General features: G+C 44.6%; 1 protein-coding gene and 1 long non-coding RNA gene across 2 annotated transcripts; one reads left to right on the forward strand and one right to left on the reverse strand.

Annotated features, from left to right (window-relative positions):
* Nucleotides 1-434: 434 nt before the first annotated feature.
* Nucleotides 435-1,825, forward strand: LOC309401324 (ribonuclease-like; the record flags this gene model as incomplete). The annotated part of the gene is made up of 3 exons (XM_081970392.1): nucleotides 435-442; nucleotides 743-834; nucleotides 1,392-1,825. The coding sequence occupies 3 exons, from the start codon at nucleotides 435-437 to the stop codon at nucleotides 1,823-1,825; spliced, it is 534 nt and encodes a 177-aa protein (XP_081826518.1).
* A 15,953-nt stretch (nucleotides 1,826-17,778) lies between these two features.
* Nucleotides 17,779-18,741, reverse strand: LOC309381896. The gene is made up of 3 exons (XR_014173589.1): nucleotides 18,642-18,741; nucleotides 17,932-17,990; nucleotides 17,779-17,813 (listed from the first exon to the last, which is right to left on the reverse strand). It is a non-coding gene; the product is annotated as an uncharacterized lncRNA (long non-coding RNA).
* Nucleotides 18,742-21,549: the final 2,808 nt, after the last annotated feature.

Below are 21,549 nucleotides of genomic sequence, written 5' to 3' on the forward strand. Positions count from 1 at the left end.
TAGCAATGTTTTAATATTTCAGGGGCTGCCAAAAAGAGGAAGAGGTTAAGCTATTTTCAAAGGCACCTGAAGGCCAGACAAGGAATAATGGATGGAAATTGAACAAGGAGAGATTCAGCCTGGAAATAAGGAGAAATTTTCTGACAGTGAGAACAATCAACCAATGGAACAGAAGTTGCCTTCGGACGTTTTGGGAGCTTTATCACTGGAGATTTTGAAGAAGAAACTGGACTACCATCTGTCAGAAATGTTGCAGGGTCTCCTGTACAATGACATACATGGTCCCTTCCAACTCTGTTAATCTATTAAAACATATAGAAATATAGAAATATGATTCATTACAGATAAAAATACATGATCAGATTAGCTATATTTTTTTTAAATGTCAGGTCCATGCTGGAAATCTCATCTTCCTTCTAGCCAATTCTTCAGAGATGTACAAGTGAGCAGTAAGTTCTGTTTATTGAAGGAATGTTGGCCTTACTCAGAGGTACCCAGCAGTTCAGAAGCTTCAGATGTTCGTGTGTCTTTCAGTTATTGTTTCACCATTGGTGATAAGGCAACAGCATTGCTTGGTTCCAGCTGTGAAACATGTCCATGCATAATCACACTCGCTTCAAGAATGTCCTTGCACACGTGCACTTCTTTTTTCTGTTTTGAAATTAACGTCTGTCCATGCTCACTTCTCCTTTTTGGAGGGGGGTCATTTGCAGCTCTTTCCTGCTCCACCTCTCCCTTGCAGATCGACCATTTATATAACGGGATGGTGGAAAGCAGAAGAACAGAAGAAGACGGAAGGTGGAGAACCCATCTCTTCTTCAAAACCACATTCAGGTAAGTCTAAGACCAGAGAAGAGATGATTTTCTCATGGGAGATTTTGATTCTCACTGAACTGGATTAGGCTTATCAATACTTAGTTGAGCTACATTTTAAGCTTCTTTGTTGGGCTTGTACTACAGTGAAGGGCAGACCATTTATTCTGCTGGTTCAGATGTGTTTTATCTCACCATTGCTTAGCCTGTGACTGTTCCTTCTTTCTCCCCAACATAGTTGCCATACACCTTTAGAATATTACCTTGATAGAACTTCCAATTCAAGGATGTTTGTAGAGCCCTTCTATGGAGCACCAAATGAAGTCAGCTAGGAAACTAATGTAGTTCTTGTCTGAATAGGAGACTCTAGAAACTTCTGACAGTTTGGAAAGGGGTGTAGCCTCCTTAGAAATTCCCCGGAGGAGCTTCTATGGAAAATTCTCAAATTTTGACAATGTGGAAAGTCATATATTTAGCATAATAGCCTAAATAGAAAGATCCGTTTCAGTGCTAGATATTCCAACTGATGGATTTCAGATGTAGATACTCATGCATCTTCTCCCTTTCTTCTGTGGCAGAGCTGATCATGTGGTTCAAGGGATTTGGCCTTGGGCTCTTCGTAGTCCTGGCTGCTGTCCTGATGCTGGGCACCTTCGCTGCTGACTATGAAACCTTCCTGAGGCAGCACTACGATAACCCCAAGAGCAACGTGGGAGATAATTACTGTAATAAAATGATGCAAAGACGCGGAATGACCAGCCCCAAATGTAAGGAGGTCAACACCTTCATCCATGACACAAAGAACAACATCATAGCTGTGTGCGGGGATGGCGGAGAAGCCATTGACAACAGATTGCGGCGTAGCAAGAAGCAATTCCGGGTCACCACCTGCAAGATGAAGGGGTCATCCACCAAACCTCCCTGTGATTACAGAGAAAACACGTCGCCCAGATATATTGTCATTGCTTGTGAGGACGGATTGCCTGTGCACTACGAGGAAGGTCAGATTTAACAGTATCTGAAGATGATATGAATTGATCGGATGGAGTCTCCCTCAAGATGGCTTCTCTTCTATGAAAAAAATACCTCACTTTCTGCTGATCCCTTAGCTCATTTCCTGAACTCCTGTGCTCAGTTTCTACCCGTATAATCAACCTAGATATTTGCAGTGCTTTCCTTTTTCTCTCTTTATCCTTCTGCCAGCAAAAAACCAAAACTCTAAATATCCTAAATTTTATGGAAACCAGCAATAATATGTCTACCAAATGCTTTTAAATGAATGATTAAAAATAAACAAAAATTTGCATTACATCTCTGTTCTTTGTGTGGCTTCATTTCATTTTAAATAATTTTGGGTTTTTTCAAAAAAGGCATGACCAATGTCAGTGTTCCAAGTAATACATCCATAACAATAAGAAGGAATTTTATTATGGTTACAACACCCCAACTATCTCTACTCCCCACTCCCTTCCCTTCAACTTTAACCTGTGTCAGCACTGAAGCAACAATAAAGAAAATGGCTTCAGTCAGGCAAACTGCAGGGTTGACAACCAGATTCATCCTGCATTACTCTGACCAAAATTTCTGTTCTTGTTAAATTGTTCTTTCTTCGTTCTCTCTGAACACACTAGGGCCCCGTTTGTGATGGCCACAAAGTATTATATCTATGGAAATTCTCCATGGAGGGTCATCCAGAGCTGAAAAGGCTTCTTGGATGAGAAGCAAAATGTTTTGAAGCAAAGTCCAGTTGTCTCTTGAAAAAAGCACCTTTGGGACCACCAAGTATTACTACTTTTCTTTGAAACACGAAGAAGTTTTCTAAATCAACATAGCAGCCTGATGTAGCTGTAGATCAGGGCAGTCAAACTAGTGACCCATGGGTTGGATGCGTCACGTGCAGGCCACGCCCCCTCCAGCTCCGGGAAGTGGGGAAATGTCGCAATACATCACATGATGGCAATGTGGTGCGGCGAGTTTGACATCCGTGCTCTAGATACTTTAGTTAGAAGTATGTAAAGTCAACCATCAGAAAGAGAAAAAAGCACTTTTGGGACCCCCAATTATTATTATTTTTTCCTTCAAATGCAAATCGTTCTTCTGAAATAGCCCAATAGCCTGATGTAGCTCTAGATCCTTTAGTTGGTAGGGATGCAAAGCCAACCAACAAAAGGAAAAAGTGTACTACAATTAACATGCTTTAGCTGTATTCACGCAAGCTCTGGTGAACCAGTGTTAGACAATCCTAGATCTAGTGGTCTCTTAGAAGGACATTAAGCTTTCACAAAGACAGACAATCATTGCAAAAAAAAAAAAACCTGGGGAAGGTCTACTCATCTGGACCCCTTTCTGTCTGTTTGTCTGTCTTTCTTTATATCAACTGTGTGGCATCACAGCAGATGAATGGTTTTGGACCATTGGAGTTGAAGTCCACACATCTTAAAATTATTAAGGTTGAGAAACACTGGCTTAGACCCTCTCTGTTGGACTAGAGATATTTGTCATTATTCTATTTTTTTTTAACCCAACACAATGAAGAGACTCATCAGGTCACAATAATAAAATGATCAGACCATAAATCATTTCATAAATCATGAGGTGCTACAAGTGTTTTAGGTGCAAAAATGGTTATAAGGGACTTTTTCAGTGATGTTATAACTTAGAACGTTCACTAAGCAAAGTCAAGGACTACCTTATAGAACTGTTCAAAAAGCAGGCAAGTAAACAGGATTATGTGCCAACAGTATATCAACTCTTCAGTAGATCTCTATTTAGTATTTTCCTAAAACAATGAATTAGAGAACAATCTGATTTCAAGGGACAGAAACTTCCATATTATTGGTAAGGTAAAGGTAAAGGTAAAGGTTCCCCTGGCACATATATGCTAGTCATTCCTGACTCTAGGGGGTGGTGCTCATCTCTGTTTCAAAGCCAAAGAGCCAACGCTGTCCAAAGACGTCTCCGTGATCTTGTGGCCCAGATGACTAGACGCCGAAGGCACCCAAACCTTCCCACCAAAGGTGTCCCAATTTTTCTACTTGCATTTTTACGTTCTTTCGAACTGCTAGGTTGGCAGAAGCTGGGACAAATAATGGGAGCTCACTCCGTTACGCGGCGCTAGGGATTCAAACTGCAGAATTGCCAACCTTTCTGATTGACAAGCTCAGCCTCTTAGCATGTGTGCTGGATCTGAAGGCTCGCGTGCCAGCACATATTGTTATATAATGACCATAATGTCAGGCCTTCTTCCCTCACATGCTCTGATAATATAGTGAGATTAAACTTTCTTCAGATACAAAGCCATTGGAATGAAAATCAAAATACAGATGGTGACCCAAAGGGAAATACATTGCCCTAGAACCTAAACCAGTGATGGCGAAACCTGTTAAGTCCGTGCTTAGAGGACATGGCCATGCATACTCCAGCCAAGTGGGAGTGGCGCTGGCCAGGGCGGGACATTAGGTGGCCATTGATTGGCTGTCCTGCTTGAAAGTATGCATATAAATACCTGTCAAGCGGGGAACTGTCGTTTTGCCTTGATTCTGAAGTTGTTGTCAGTTGGAAATAAACGGTTGGTTTAAACTGCTGCCTCGCCTCAGTCAATATCCCTCTGAGGATTTAATATTGGTGATGAGGATGGGATTGACTGAGGAATAGGAAGATCGAAACACAGTAAAGCTGAATTTTGTCTTTCCCTCTCCTCGCTGGCTGACTACTCCTGAGGCAATCTCCTCAGACGCCTCCACATCAGAATGGCCACTTTAAATAACTTCAAGGCATTGGAGTCCTGGGAGGCGTACATAGAACGGTTTGAGTGCTTCCTTAAAGTAAATAGCCTCACTGATCTACCAAGCAGTACAAAGAGGGCTCATTTCCTGAGTGTCTGTGGGCGTGAAATATTTGGAACGGCCCGGGCTTTAGCTGCCCCACAGCCGGTTCAATCCCTGTCCTGGGAAGTTCTACTGCAGAGGTTACAGAACCATTATGCTCCAGCACCATCAAACATTGCGAGGCGCTATGCTTTCAGGCAAAGACTGCAGAAGGAAGGCGAATCCATAAATCATTACATGGCCATCCTCTGCTCTGCCGCATTGCATTGTGACTTCCCTAACCTAGATGACTCCTTGTTAGAGCAACTTGTGTGCGGAGTGAATGATGTGAGACTCCGGTGCCGGTTGCTAGCCCATCAGGACATCAGCCTCCAGTCAGCGTTAGATGAGGCTCGGGCTTCTGAAATGTCAAATGAATCCTCTGCTGAGAGTCGGAGGTTCCAAACAGCAATGCCACCTCCTAAGACTGTGCAAGTACATCAGGAGGAGGTGGTTGAACACCTTTTGTCTGATCCTGACGAGTCTGGCGTCTGCTGCCTTAAAACCACTGGGGTTAGAGCAGGGCACCTGAGGAAGGAGTCGTCTCAGAACTATTGCGCAGGCTTTGGCGGAAACCATTCCCGTGCTTGGTGCCAGTTTAAAAATGTTGTGTGCCAGAATTGTGGAAAGAAAGGACATCTGGCGAAGGTGTGCCGCTCGACTCCCCCTCTCCATAACCAAGCCAATGATCATCCAGCCTATTGTAGGCCAGCCGCCAAAGCACATCAGACTGCTGAAGGTTATTTTGCAATCTTTCGTTACCAGTGGCATTCACTTGATGCTACTTGTCAAGCCAACGTGATGTCAGGCAGCAAAATCTACTTTGATGTAAAATTGAAGGCAACCTCTGTCACATGGAAGTGGACACCAGCTCATCCAGATCAATACTCTCCTGGTCTACCTTGAAGCATTTGATGCCATCCCTTTCAAAGCAGCTCCTATTCCCTCGCTCCCTCAAATTGAGGGACTACCAAGGGAATAATATCCAAATTGAGGGCAGTGGTAAATTTAAAGTGGCCACCATGAAATTTTCAGGGTACCTGCCACTCATCGTGGTCCAGGGCACTCTTCCCAGTCTATTGGGTTTAGACTGGTTTGATGCCCTGGGCCTCAGCATTGCTGGCATACATACCACTAGGGGCAGTGACGAGTGGGCCATCCTGAAAGGCGAGTTTGCCACCGCCTTTGACGGGTCTCTAGGTAATTATAGGGGAACCCCCATTAGTTTTAACCTAGACCCTCAGGTACTACCCATCTGCCTTAAACCTAGAAGGGTGCCTCTGGCTTTGCGTCAAAGGTGGATGCTGAGTTAGACAAATTAATAGCCCAGGGTGTATTAGAGCCAGTGGATTATGTTAAGTGGGAGACCCCTATTGTTATACCTTTGAAGTCAGATGGTTCTATCAGATTATGCGCAGATTATCGGTGCACGATAAATAAAGGGCTTCAGGCTAATCCTTACCTTGTCCCTGTGGTCCAGGAATTGCTCCACACGTTGGGGCAGGGCTCCATCTTTGCCAAATTGGACCCTGCCCAGGTGTATCAGCAGCTCCCTATGGACGATGCAACTGCTGAAGTGCAGACCATCATTACCCACAGAGGAGCTTTTAAGTGCCGGTGGCTCCAGTTTGGTGTAAGTGTTGCCCCGGGCATATTTCAGGGTCTTATGGAGTGGTTGCTCCATGGTATCCCTGGAGTTGTCCCTTATTTTGATGATGTGTTCATCTCTGCCAGGGATAGCACTGATCTCCTTGCTAAAATGTGAGTAGTTTTGTCAATGTTCCAGGAAGTGGGGTTAAAACTCAAATCTTCCAAATGCCAAATTGGGGTTTCTGAAGTTGAATTTTAGGGTACTTGATTGATGCCAAAGGCATCCATCCAACCCCCTCAAAGTTGGCAGCCATTAAACAGGCACCAGTGCCTACTAGTAAGGCTCAGTTACAAGCTTTCCTGGGGCTTTTAAATTTTTATGCTGTATTTCTGCCCCCTAAGGTATCAGTGGCAGAGCCGCTGCATAGGCTCCTAGATGCCAAAGGTGTATGGAACTGGGGTCACAAGTAGGCAACAGCATTTGCAGCTGTGAAATATCTTTGACTTCCAATGCAGTTCTTATCCAATACAGTGAACACCTTCCCTTGACTCTAACTTGCGATGCTTCCCCTTATGGGGTAAGCGCTGTCCTTAGTCATAGGTTGCCTAATGGGTCTGAAGCACCTTTGGCCTATTTCTCTAGAACTTTCTCCTCTACGGAGAGAAATTATAGTCAATTAGACAAAGAGTCCCTAGCCGCAGTAGCTGGTATCAAGCGTGTTCATAATTACCTCTATGGGTGTTTTTTTGAATTGATAACTGACCATAAGCCATTACTCGGTCTTTTGGCAGGTGATAAACAGTCCCCATCCATCTTGTCACAATGCATGTCCTGCTGGACAGTGTTCTGGCTACATATAATTATAAACTGGTCCACCGCTCTGGGAAACAGATAGGGCACGCAGACGCATTGAGCCACTGCCCTCTCCCTGTTGTAGGGTCTGATCCTGTCCCTGACTCTAATGTCCTGTTGATAGAGGAACTTACAGTCCCTCTTTCAGCCACCGATGTTTCCCTCTGTTCTGCCAAAGATCATACCATAGCTCAGGTTATCGACTGGGTCAAGAGTGGCTGGCCACAGGTGCAGGTTTCCTCCCAATTTCTTCCATTCAAGCACAGACAGCACTAACTGTCTCTGCAAGGTGGGTGTTTACTGTGGGGCCATAGAGTGGTAGTGCCCCCGCAGATAAGGAAACCCATTCTCTGTTGTTTGCACGACAGCCATCCTGGCATAGTCCGGATGAAAGCTTTAGGGAGAAGTTATGTGTGGTGGCCGGGGTTAGATCATGACATTACCTGTTGGGTAGAGGGCTGTCAGGAGTGCCAGCAAACCAGGCCTGCCCCCCTCCATCACACCACCGTGAAAATGGGAAGTGCCAAAGGACTGTGGTCGAGGATCCATTTGGATTTTGCAGGCCCTATTCACAGACAGATGTTCTTGGTAGTGGTCGATGCATATTTTAAGTGGGTGGAGGTCATTCTAATGCCATCGACCACTACCAAGGCTCTCATATAGGCACTGCAACAACTGTTCATGACCCACTGTTGTCTGGACATTTGGTGTCCGATAATGGGGCCCAACTAACTGCTACCCCTTTACAGATGTTCTTGGCTGGGCATGGCACACGTCACACCCTGGTGGCTCCTTACCACCCCGCAAGTAATGTTATGGCGGAGCGGATGGTACGATCCATTAAGGAATCCCTAGCAAGGTTAGGCCCAGGGGATTGACAAGCCCGGATGAATAAATACCTTTTAGTACAGCACACTGTACCCTGCCCATTGACTAGCCGTAGCCCCACAGAGTTGTTAATGGGTTGCCACCAACCTTGATCGGCTTCACCCAAGTTACTGCACAGATAAATCATTGGACATCATCGGCCACACCCGATCATTTCAAGTTGGCGACCTAATATTCGCGCGGACCTACGGGGGGTGAGCCAAAATGGTTACCGTGACATACTTTGCAACTAACTGGCCCCTGCTCTTACAGGGTTTGTTTGAGGGACGGGCACATTTGGCACCGCTACATTGATCAGCTGCAAGGGTGGCAGGCCTCGACACATATGCAAGCTGATCCACCACTAGTTGACCCCGCTGAATCCCTGGGTGTTCCGGTTGGCCCCACAGCCAAGTCATGTCCTCCTTCCAGTTGTCCTGCCATTCCGATGCCAGGTTTACCTGTCAGAGCAGGTTCTGCATCAGGGTTGTCAAATGAGGGGTCGGCGCAGTCTCCAGTAGTTCCTCAGGAGAATCAGCTTCCAGCAGCTGCCACGGAAGTAAGAAGATCTGGCTGGGTGTGCAGGCCACCTACATACTTGCAGGATTACACATACCCCAGGCTGGCGGAAAGGAGGGTTATGTCCGTGCCCCAAGGACGTGGCCACGCACACTCCAGCCAAATGGGAGTGGCGCTGGCCAGGGCAGGACATTAGGTGGCCGTTGATTGGCTGCCCCGCTTAACAGCATGCATATAAATAGCTGTCAAGCAGGGAACTGTCATTTTGCCTTGGTTCTGAAGTTGTTGTCAGTTGGAAATAAACGGTTGGAGCTGATGGCACGCTTGCCAGCACGTATTGTTATATAATGATCATAATGTCAAGCCTTCTTCCCTCACATCCTCTGATAATATAGTGAGATTAAACTTTCTTTAGATACGAAGCCATTGGAATGATGACCCAAAGAGAAATACATTGCCCTAGAACCTAAACCTGTGATGGCGAACCTATGGCACATGTTCCACAGCTGCATGCAGAGCCATTTGTTAGGGCACACATGGCATTGCCCTGTCCGCTCCAGTGCACATGAGCGTGCTGGTCACCTGACTTCGGCCTTCTTTTTCAGCCGTTTTTCGCTCTGCAAACTGGAAGTTCAGGAATGGATTTCCGGTTTGTATGTTGGGCCGTTTTCACCATCGGAAGCTTCAGGGAAGCCCCCTGAAGCCTCTGGAGGGCCTCCAGAGTGGCAGGGGAGGCTTTTTTCACACTCCCCAGGCTCCTAGAAAGCCTCTGGATCCTGAGGAGGGTGAAAAACTGTCCATCACATGCCAAAAGTGGGGGGTCGCGCATGCATGCATGTAGGGTCACATGCATAGCATTATGGGTGTGGGCTCACCTATCAATGACCCCCCTCTGCACTCCCTCCACTTTTGGCCCACGATGGGGAAAAGGTTAGCCATCACTGACCTAAACTATATAGCAGGGGTATCAAATATGTGGCCAATGGGCCGGATGCATCATGCCTTGGCCATGCCCACAGCCAGTTTAGCGAAGGGGGAAAAGTCATGATACACCACATGATGACAATATGATGCAGTGAGTTTGACACCCTATATATAGTGTACTCTTTGCATTGCACACATTGATAATTAGAGTGTCATAAAGAGGTTTTTCTGGTTTTCTTCTGGAGAGCCTCCAGGGGGCTGGGGGAGGCTATTTTGGCCCTTCCCAGGCCTCAGGAAAGTCTCTGGAGCCTGGGTAAGGCAAAAAAAAAAGGCCCAACGGGCCAACTGGAAGTTCAGAAATAATCTGTTTCCAGTTATTGGGGGGTCTCTGGGGGCCCACGGAAGGCTATTTTTGCCCTCCACAAGCTTCAGGAAACCCTCTGGAGCCTGAGGAGGGTAGAAAATGGGGCCAATGGCCCAACCAGAAGTCCAAACCTGTTTCAGAACCTCCAGTTGGGCTGTTAGGCCCATTTTTCGCTCTCCCCAGGGTCCTTCCGACAGGAAGATGGTACAGAGAGTGGTGAGGACAGCAAAAAAGATTATTGGCAGTTCACTGCCTTCTATCCAGAATGTAGCACATAAACAATGCTTGCTTGCATGTATGTATGTATGTATGTATGCATGTATATGTTTGTGTGTGTGTGTATACACACTCTCCGCTATGCAGTTCATGCTGGGATGAACCTCTGAGCTCAGTTCATGTGGATCCAATGGATCTCAGGACCTCTCTCTAGAACTTGGCTGTGAACTGGACCCTGAAATGATCCTCTTGGGCACTCTGTGCAGGTGCTAAATGTGTTTCACAAACATTTTCACTAATTTCTTTGCGGATGGCAATCCTGAGCAAGTAATGAAATGTGCCTGCTTGGAAACCAAATCAATAACTGTCCAGATTACTCTATTTCCACTGCTGTCTGGGAGTTCGACGAAGAAGTCCATTGCGACCTCGACCCATGGTCAGTTAGGGCTGGACACTCGTTGTAGCAGTCCAGAGGACTTCTCTGGAAGTGCTTTCATCGTTGCGCAAGTAGCACAGCATTTTACGTAATCTTCCACCTTCAATTTCATCCTTGGCCACCAAAATTGATGCTTGGTGAGGTGGAGTGTTTTTAGGAATCCAAAGTGGCCTCCTCGTTCCACCTCATGCCTTTACTGTAGAACTTCCAGCGTCAACCCTGCAGGGACATACAGTTTGGACCCCTTCCAGGCTAATTCATTTTTCATCGTTAGGATTTCCTGGTTATTGTTGAGCCACTGATCTTTTGGGAGCGCCAATTTCATAGCTGTCATCAGCTTATCCTGTCTTTCATTACTGTTGTACTGCGGTTTTCTCGACAAAACATCCCCCAACAAGTTTTTTGGTACTTGTTGGACCCCTGGGCTTTTTGTCCCTGCTGAAGCTGCTGCAGGTTCTGGGCTCTTGGGTTCAATCATCCCTGCAAACTGGAAGTTCAGGAATGGATTTCCGGTTTGTATGTTGGGCCGTTTTCACCATCGGAAGCTTCAGGGAAGCCCCCTGAAGCCTCTGGAGGGCCTCCAGAGTGGCAGGGGAGGCTTTTTTCACACTCCCCAGGCTCCTAGAAAGCCTCTGGATCCTGAGGAGGGTGAAAAACTGTCCATCACATGCCAAAAGTGGGGGGTCGCGCATGCATGCATGTAGGGTCACATGCATAGCATTATGGATGTGGGCTCACCTATCAATGACCCCCCTCTGCACTCCCTCCACTTTTGGCCCACGATGGGGAAAAGGTTAGCCATCACTGACCTAAACTATATAGCAGGGGTATCAAATATGTGGCCAATGGGCCGGATGCATCATGCCTTGGCCATGCCCACAGCCAGTTTAGCGAAGGGGGAAAAGTCATGATACACCACATGATGACAATATGATGCAGTGAGTTTGACACCCTATATATAGTGTACTCTTTGCATTGCACACATTGATAATTAGAGTGTCATAAAGAGGTTTTTCTGGTTTTCTTCTGGAGAGCCTCCAGGGGGCTGGGGGAGGCTATTTTGGCCCTTCCCAGGCCTCAGGAAAGTCTCTGGAGCCTGGGTAAGGCAAAAAAAAAGGCCCAACGGGCCAACTGGAAGTTCAGAAATAATCTGTTTCCAGTTATTGGGGGGTCTCTGGGGGCCCACGGAAGGCTATTTTTGCCCTCCACAAGCTTCAGGAAACCCTCTGGAGCCTGAGGAGGGTAGAAAATGGGGCCAATGGCCCAACCAGAAGTCCAAACCTGTTTCAGAACCTCCAGTTGGGCTGTTAGGCCCATTTTTCGCTCTCCCCAGGGTCCTTCCGACAGGAAGATGGTACAGAGAGTGGTGAGGACAGCAAAAAAGATTATTGGCAGTTCACTGCCTTCTATCCAGAATGTAGCACATAAACAATGCTTGCTTGCATGTATGTATGTATGTATGTATGTATGCATGTATATGTTTGTGTGTGTGTGTATACACACTCTCCGCTATGCAGTTCATGCTGGGATGAACCTCTGAGCTCAGTTCATGTGGATCCAATGGATCTCAGGACCTCTCTCTAGAACTTGGCTGTGAACTGGACCCTGAAATGATCCTCTTGGGCACTCTGTGCAGGTGCTAAATGTGTTTCACAAACATTTTCACTAATTTCTTTGCGGATGGCAATCCTGAGCAAGTAATGAAATGTGCCTGCTTGGAAACCAAATCAATAACTGTCCAGATTACTCTATTTCCACTGCTGTCTGGGAGTTCGACGAAGAAGTCCATTGCGACCTCGACCCATGGTCAGTTAGGGCTGGACACTCGTTGTAGCAGTCCAGAGGACTTCTCTGGAAGTGCTTTCATCGTTGCGCAAGTAGCACAGCATTTTACGTAATCTTCCACCTTCAATTTCATCCTTGGCCACCAAAATTGATGCTTGGTGAGGTGGAGTGTTTTTAGGAATCCAAAGTGGCCTCCTCGTTCCACCTCATGCCTTTACTGTAGAACTTCCAGCGTCAACCCTGCAGGGACATACAGTTTGGACCCCTTCCAGGCTAATTCATTTTTCATCGTTAGGATTTCCTGGTTATTGTTGAGCCACTGATCTTTTGGGAGCGCCAATTTCATAGCTGTCATCAGCTTATCCTGTCTTTCATTACTGTTGTACTGCGGTTTTCTCGACAAAACATCCCCCAACAAGTTTTTTGGTACTTGTTGGACCCCTGGGCTTTTTGTCCCTGCTGAAGCTGCTGCAGGTTCTGGGCTCTTGGGTTCAATCATCCCTGGCTGGCCCTTTTCCTCCACTGGTGGTAGCAGCCCAAACGCAATCATCAATTTCCTACCACCGTCTTTCCACTTTATTGTAGGCTTCCACTTGTCAAGCCATGCAAACCCCAAGATAGTTGATTCCGGCATCTCTGGAGCCACAATGAATCTGAGAAGTTCATAGTGGCGGCCCACGTGTAATTTCAGCAGTTCAGTTATTAGCATGGCTGGGGCCCCTCCAATTAGTATTCCATCTACCTGCTCAACCTGAATGGGACAGGCTAGAGGTCTTGTGCATATGCCTAGTTGCTTGACAATCGACATGCTGATTAAGCATCAAGTGCAACTGGTATCCACAACTCCTTAACTTCCCCTTCCACCCCTATCTCAGGTACTTGGAGGTTCACTTGGAAGGCAAAGGGGCAGATGGGTGCACTCACCATTGGGTCATCTTTGGCATTTTCCTCCTCCGAGGCCTCCCCATTGGTAGGACTCTTCATCACCTTAGGTTGGGGATCCTCTTCCAGAGGTTGTTCGCCCTTTTCCTCCTCCGAGGCCTCCCCCTTGGTAGGACTTTTCATCACCTTAGTTTGAGGATCCTCTTCCAGAGGTTGTTGGCCCTTTTCCTCCTCCAAGGCCTCCCCCTTGGTAGGACTTTTCATCACCTTAGGTTGGGGATCCTCTTCCAGAGATTGTTGGCCAAGATGACTCTTTTCTGCTGGCATCTGTGGCCTTCTCTTTACTGCTATGGCGGTGGGTGTGCACATTTGTGGCATTGGGGTTGGAGCCAAGCACTTTGATGTTCTTTGGCCATGTTGACAGCAATGGTGGCATTTTATTGGCCCCCACAAGAAAAGGAACCTAATTACATCTCTAAATTTAGGAACATCTCATCACATTGTTCCACTATCCATCCTGTAGCTTCCCCCTTGGTAATCCCTTCTTCCTTTGTCAAAAACCTTTCTCTGTAGGAAGGTGGGGTAAGAACCTGTTGGGGCATTTCTGGGAAGACTGGAACCGGTGGGGAGGTCAATCCCTGGCTTGGCCACTGCCCAGTTATCTGCCATGGTGCCATCTGCTGAAGGAGAGCAGGTGCTCACTGGCATCCCTTCCATCCATGACCTGGGGTTAAGACCCATCCTGGGGGTTCCTGATTCACAAGTTGCAGTTCAACCAACAATGGCTGGCAGGGGGTGAGTTGTGTGCCAAGGCCCCCTCTGGTGGCTTGGAGGAGTTATGGGCCAAGGCCCCTTTTGCTGGCTTGGAGGATTTTCTCATGCTGATGGCCAAGCAGGTGCCCACTGGCATCTTTTCCATCCATACTCTGGGAAGAAAGCCCAAATTGGTGTGCTTCCTTCACAAGCTAGAGCCCAATTTCTGGTGGCTGGCAAGTGAAAGATGCTGGCCAAATCCTTTCTTGCTGGCTGGGTTGAATTTCCCATTTTGATAGGGAATCTATCTTCAACTCAGTTGCAGGGTAATGAGTCATTTCATTTACTGCTGTTTGGAAGGAGTAATTATCTCCACTCCAGTCCTCCAGTCCATTGCAGGTTTCGCTAGTGAAGGGGGGGGGGGGGGAGATTGACTCACATTTGCCTGAAGAGGTTGGTCTGGGATTCCAAACATCTTGTTGCTTCCAGCTGTGTGTAGAAACCTTCCCCCACTGCATTCTTCCAGATGCTATAATTTTTCAAACAGAAACTCCTTTGCACTCCGAGGCTTTGTAAAGAAGTTTCAAACAGAAATTCCTTTGAACTTTGAAGATTTGCAGAGAAGCCTCTCATCTCAGCTTCTTATCTCAAAAGGCTTTCTCATAATTGACCCGGTCAGCATTGGAAAATCAGCACCCCTCACCAGCCCTTGTGCCGGGGTGCTGGTGATTTATTTTAAACAGAGTTGGGATAATGTCAGTGTTCCAAATATCATGCAGAATTAAATCAGAGTCCAAGGAAGAGCTATCCTTAAAGTTCCAATTTAATAAGACAGACATGTTGGCACATCTGTGGAATCCCAAATCTAAAAGCTTCCTGGATTCCACCCAGTTGAAAGTTCATTATCTTATCCCCACACCCACAAATCCATCACATTGTCCAATCTTCTTCAGCCACGCTGGCATCTTCACCCAGCTGGTTCCTGTCAGGTGCAGAGGTGCAGAGACAAAAGATGACCTTGGGCTTCTAGAAACAAATGACAACAACACATTCCACAATTCTACTCCTTTCTATTCCCCCTCCCAATTACTACACTAATGAAACAGCATAATGAAATAATAGAGAGTGTGGCAGTCCAAAGATCCTAAAAAGAAATATAACTGCAGGCCTGACAGTAGGAGAGCTTGTGGCTTAGAGGCTAATACAACTGCCTATCATGTAAAAACAGGCCAGGTTCGAATCCCAGTAAGGGTATGGCTAGCTGATGAGATAAATAGCTTGAAATAAATCTATACTAGTCTCCCTTTTTTTTATCAGCACAAATGCAACACAAAAAAGGTTTTCTGCCTGGAAGGCCCCTAGGGTGGAGCTGAAAGGCAAAATCAGGTCCTCAGGTTTGGGCATATCAGGTCCTTTGATATATATTTGTGTTGTATTTGTGCTGATAAATAAATAAAGGGAGACTAGTATAGATCTATTTCAAGCTATATAGCTCTTATCAGCTAGCCATACCCTTACTGGGATTCGAACCTGGGCTGTATTACATATTAGGCAGATGTATTAGCCACTAAGCCACAGGCTCTCTTCCTTATCAGCTGAGCCAGGGAAATAGGTATGTATTGTGTTACAACCCCTGGTATGCCCAAATATGGGAGGGAGCTCACTACTCCCCCTTTCTGTCTTTCAGCTCACTGAGGGAGACCATCCAGACAGAAAACCATATTTTTAATGTTGCCTTGTTATATTTGTGTTGTATTTGTGCTGATAAATAAATAAAGGGAGACTAGTATAGATCTATTTCAAGCTATTTAGCTCTCATCAGTTAGCCATACCCTTACTGGGGTTTGAGCCTGGGCTGCATTACATATTAGGCAGATGTATTAGCCACCATATTTGGGCATACCAGGGGTTGTAACACGATACATACATACATACACACACACACACACACACACACACACACACACACATTATATATACATATATTCTGTCCCGTGAATCCAAGGAATATACAGACCCAGGCTTGGCTGTCTGCCACGACTAATTACATAGATAAAGCCACCCCTTGGCTGGGAGCCTATAAAGTTCTCTTCACAAACACAAGATAACACTTACAGAAGGCTTTCACAATGGCTTGAATATGGACTGTCGTCTCCTGCAAAGATCTCCCTCCCTTCGCTCCACTTATAAACTCTTTGGGAGGGGCCACACCCTTAACCAGCTGTCCCTACTTCCTTCTATGACGTCTTGATATTGTGTTTGTGGAGAATTTTGTCGTTCCTTTGATGTAAGGGAGGAGGGCAATGCCATTGTCCTGTTCTGTGTCTCGGTTTTTTGGGGGGAAGTCTCCCTTTGGATTAGGTTGGTAATTGTTTTTCTCTGGACTCCTTTGGAGATTAATACTTGTGAGAGTGTGTAATTCAGTTTTCAGGTGGTCTTTATCGGCTAGGCGTTTGGTTCTGGAGATAAGGGAGGAGGGCGATGCCTTTACATCAAAGGCCCCACAGATAAAATCAGCAAAATTCTCCACAAATACAATATCAAGACAGCCGTCAACACTGACCAAAAAATAGCCAACATCTTAAGAAACCCCAAAGACAAAATCCAGCTAGAAAACCAAGGAGTCTACAAAATACCATGCAAAATCTGCCCTACAACATACATAGGACAAACAAACAGGAGAATAAATGTGTGCATCGCAGAACACAAGAACGCAGTAAGAAACAAAGAAAAAGCTTCCTTCCTTTTCCAGCACCTTAAAGCTATAGGACATGAAATTAATTTTATAGGAACCAGGTTAATCTCCAAAACTGAACACTTCAACAAGAGAATAATTATGGAAGCTATCGAAATAGCTATCGAAACACCCCCACAACATGAATAAATGTGATGATACCTCCCGCCTACCAGATATCTGGAAACCAGCCCCAATCAACAAACGAGCCCCACCCAACACCCAGGCCGCTACAACATGAAACAACAATGGACACATAGCCAGAAGCAATCAGCACCAATCTACCAATCATGATACAACCACATGACCAATCATTCCACTTACTGAAACAAATCCAGCACTCCACCCCCCTCACCAAGATTTATAGAAAGATGGCAGGTCCGACCACGCTTTAAGCCCAAAACCCAGCCTGGAGATGACGAGTGAGACCTCGCTGAAATGTTGCCAAAACAATCTCAATCTTATACGGGAAAAGACCCGAATACAACAAAACCAGCATACCTACACCCGTGAAAATCTACAAAAACATCTATATCTATATCTATATCTATATCTATCTACCTACCTACCTACCTACCTACCTACGTACACACACACACACACACACACACACACACACACACACACACACACACACACACACACACACATATATATATATATATATATATATATATATATATATATATATATATTCATAGATAGATGGATGGATGGATGGATAGATGATAGATAGATGATAGATAGATAGATAGATAGATAGATAGATAGATAGATAGATAGATAGATAGATAGATAGATAGATAGATAGATAGAGCAGGTATATATTTATGTATGTTTATATCATGTATATATGAGTGTTATGTATGTGTTTGGATAGATATACATTTTTTTCCCCTTGAGAACAGGAAACAGAATTTCATTTTTAATGTGGGCCATTGTGCTCACACAAAATTGATAAAATGATAAAAATGAAAAATGAAAAAAAAAACCCTCTCCTCTCCTCTCCCTAATTCCTCCATAGTTTTAGGTCACTTCTCTTCTTTATTAATTTCCATCCATTGTCTATTGAGATTCTTAGTCAGTATTCCAAAGATAATTTTTGAAAAGGCAACTGGACTTTCTTCTTTTTTTCTTGAAGATGTTTCCATCCATTGTTTCTTGTCTTCCTTTCTGGTGTTTTGAAAAATAGGTTGACCCATCTAATCCTCCTAAAATTGGGATATAACATGTCTTAAATAACAAATTGCTAGTGTTTCCCTCTCTCCCCCCAACTAAATCACTTCCAGATTTTTTTTCATTGTTAGGAAAATAAAAGAGTAATCTTACCACGTTTTGTCTTTTTGTTCAACTTTAACATTGCTAGATGCATGGGCAGGGTATGCTTGCTACCTAATTTATTATTACACAGTTAACTTCTCAATAAATCAAGGAAGATTAAAGATTAACTAGCAATGTTTTTAGAACCAGGTTATTCTTCTGCAACTCTGCACTTCTGATTATTCATTAGCCTTTCTCTTTCATAGTCCCGCCTTTCCCCGAGAGACAAGTTATGAAATATTTTGGCACTTTAGTGTTTAGGGAAAGTTATTCTCTTTCTTTCTGTTTGCCTCCAACCACAAATTCTACAGAGGAGTAAAGGCAGCTCTCAGAGAAAGCTGTGCCTGCTTTTTTCCTCACAAAGCAACTGAGAAAAATCAAAAGGGAGACTTAAACAGCCCCAGAATTTCAGGTGAGATACTAAAATGGTTAGAGATTTTTCTGGGCCATGATGGGTGGAAGGGGAAGTAAAATCAAGAATCATAGGGGCAGAAAATGTTTTGGAAGGCATCTAGGGTGGACTCCTTGGTGAACAATCATAAAACCAAAATTGGAGGGGGCTTTTGGATTATTGCATTCAATCCATTCCACAGGATCCCCAATAGGATCTTTCTAGCTACCACTTCACTTTTTCTAGAGCAGAAGTTACTTCTTCCCTATCTTGACATCTAAACACACTTCCCAGGTTTAGCTCTAATCTACTTCCCTATAATTTCTACCTACTGTTTGGAATTATTGATCTCTTGGGATCTAGGAGATCTGGGGATTTCTCTTCCCTTTGCTCTGAAAGCGTGTTCAAAGTCTTCCGTTCCATTCTTTTGTCTTCCTGTTCATTTGAGTCTTCTCCAAAGATTCTCCTGAAAGCTGGGATTATTTAAGTTAAGCGGTGAGTCACATTGGTGCAGTGGATAGAGTGCAGTACTGCAGGCTACTTCTACCAACTGCCGGCTGACTGCAATCTGACACCCCTGTCTTTCTTAAACGAATGTAGCTTTTGACTGAATATGAGAGCCTGGAAAAAAAATCAGCTGCTTGTTTCCACTGCAAAGAGTAGCTTCCTTAGCAATTCCCTGGGCAGATTCTGAAGCAAATTTCCTCCCTGCCTAATATTTCTTAGGAGTTCTTGCAAAATTTAAATGTGTATGACTCTAAATATTATATTTAAATAATACCCCAGTGCGTTTAAAATATATCCCTAATGCCTTCTAGATATCAAATATTTTCCATATTGGCAAAAACAGAAAGGTCCATTTCATGGCTAGATATTTCAATGACTGTTACCAAATACGAGATGCACGAAATACTCATGCATCTTCTCCCTTTTTTCTGTAGCAGAGCTGATCATGTGGTTCAAGGGATTTGGCCTTGGGCTCTTCGTAGTCCTGGCTGCTGTCCTGATGCTGGGCACCTTCGCTACTGACTACCCAACCTTTCTGAGGCAGCACTACGATAACCCCAAGAGCAACGTGCGCGGAAATTACTGTAATGGAATGATGCAAAGACGCGGAATGACCAGGCCCAATTGCAAGCCATTGAATTCTTTCATCCACGACACAAAGAACAAAATCACTGCTGTGTGTGGAAATGACGGTACACCCTTTGGAGACAGACTGCGGCGTAGCCAGCAACAGTTTCGTGTCACTACTTGCACATTAAGAGGATCCTCTATTCATCCTCCTTGTGAATACAGGGATAACACTTCGCCCAGGTATATTGTCATTGGTTGTGAGAACGGATTGCCTGTGCACTACGATGAAGGTCAGATTTAGCAGTGTTTGAAGATGACCTGAGTGGATCAGAGAGTGCCATCCTCAAGATGGGTGATCTTCCATGGAAAAGATATCGTTTTCTTCTGATCGGTGATCGGTGCACCATTGCAACCTACCTACCTAAATATTTGCCTTGCTTACATTTTGCCTCTTTACTCTTCAGCCGAGCACAAAAGACTGAATATCCTAAATGTTATGTAAGCCTGCAATAATTCCTCTACCAAATGCTTTTAAAGACATGAATAAAAAAAGAGTAGCATTGCATCTCTGTTGTTTGTTTAGCCTCATTTCTTTTTAAGCATGTTTGCTTCCCACCCCAAAGAGTTGATGATCCGATTCATCCTGCATTAATCTGACCCAAATTTCTACATACATACATGCATGCATGCATGCATACACACACACACACACACACACACACACACACACACACACACACACACACACACACATATATATATATATATATATATATATATATATATATATATATATATGCTAAGAAAACAAAAAAGTCTTTAGAGTTCATAAACTTTAGGCTTCAACTGGTTATGAAATGTGGCAAATATGTACTTGGGTATAAACAAACTCTGAAAATGATTCAGTAGAGCAAAGCCAAGTTGGTTATCCTAGCCCAGAAGTGTCAAATTCAAGGCCTGTGAGCCACATCTGGCCCATGAGGTGTTTAATACAATACAATAGCAGAGTTGGAAGGGACCTTTGAGGTCTTCTAGTCCAACCCCCTGCCTAGGCAGGAAACCCTATACCGTTTCAGACAAATGGCTATCCAACATCTTCTTAAAGACTTTCAATGTTGGGGCATTCACAGCCTCTGGAGGCAAGCTGTTCCACTGATTAATTGTTCTAACTGTCAGGAAGTTTCTCCTCAGTTCTAAGTTGCTTCTCTCTTTGATTAGTTTCCACCCATTGCTTCTTGTTCTACCCTCAGGTGCCTTGGAAAATAGTTTGACTCCCTCTTCTTTGTGGCAACCCCTGAGATATTGGAACACTGCTATCATGTCTCCTCTAGTTTAGATCTGGTCTGCAGGTCTGCCCTGGGAAACAGTGAAGGATCAGCCCATGGTGCCTCTGCCAGTGAAAATGGAGCTCACTGAACTCAGTTTTCCCTGGCAGAGGGTTGCAGGAGGCCATCACAGCCGAAAACGGAGCTTGGGAGCCTGTTTTCGCTGACAGAGTACCCAGGCCACCCCTCTGACATGAGTGACATCAAGTTCGACATGCCCACCTTGGCCATGCACCCCCCCAAGGTCAAACACAATCCTGAAGTGGCCCTCAATAAAATCAAATTTGACACCTCTGTCTTAGCCAATAACTGTCCTGCTTTGAGAAAATCAGAAATTGAGTACTATGCTATGTTGGCCAAAACCGGTGTGCATCAGTACAGTGGCAACAATATTGAACTGGGAACAGCTTTTGGGAAGTACTAACTACAGAGTATGTACACTTGCTATAATTGACCCAGGTAATTCTGACATGCCAGAACAAACCAGTGAGAAGTAAAACTAATATACTTTAACTTTTGTGTAATAATTAAATAAAAGAGACCCAGATGTCACAACGGCTGATGCCACTGCAAACAGAATTAGGGAAGATTTACCTATCTTAATTCAATTTTTGCTTGTATCATGCCAGGTGCAAAGAACCAAGGTCAACACAAGTAGCTACTTAGAATAGTTTCTTTATTATTGCTCACTTATAGGCAGGACTCTGATCAGATTAAAGCACACATTTGATTCAGAATTTATATATATATATATATATATATATATATATATATATATATATATATATATATATATATATATATATATATATATATATATATATATATATATAT

This window comes from Natrix helvetica (assembly GCF_964273705.1).
Source record: "Natrix helvetica genome assembly, chromosome: Z".
Taxonomy (NCBI): domain Eukaryota; kingdom Metazoa; phylum Chordata; class Lepidosauria; order Squamata; family Natricidae; genus Natrix; species Natrix helvetica.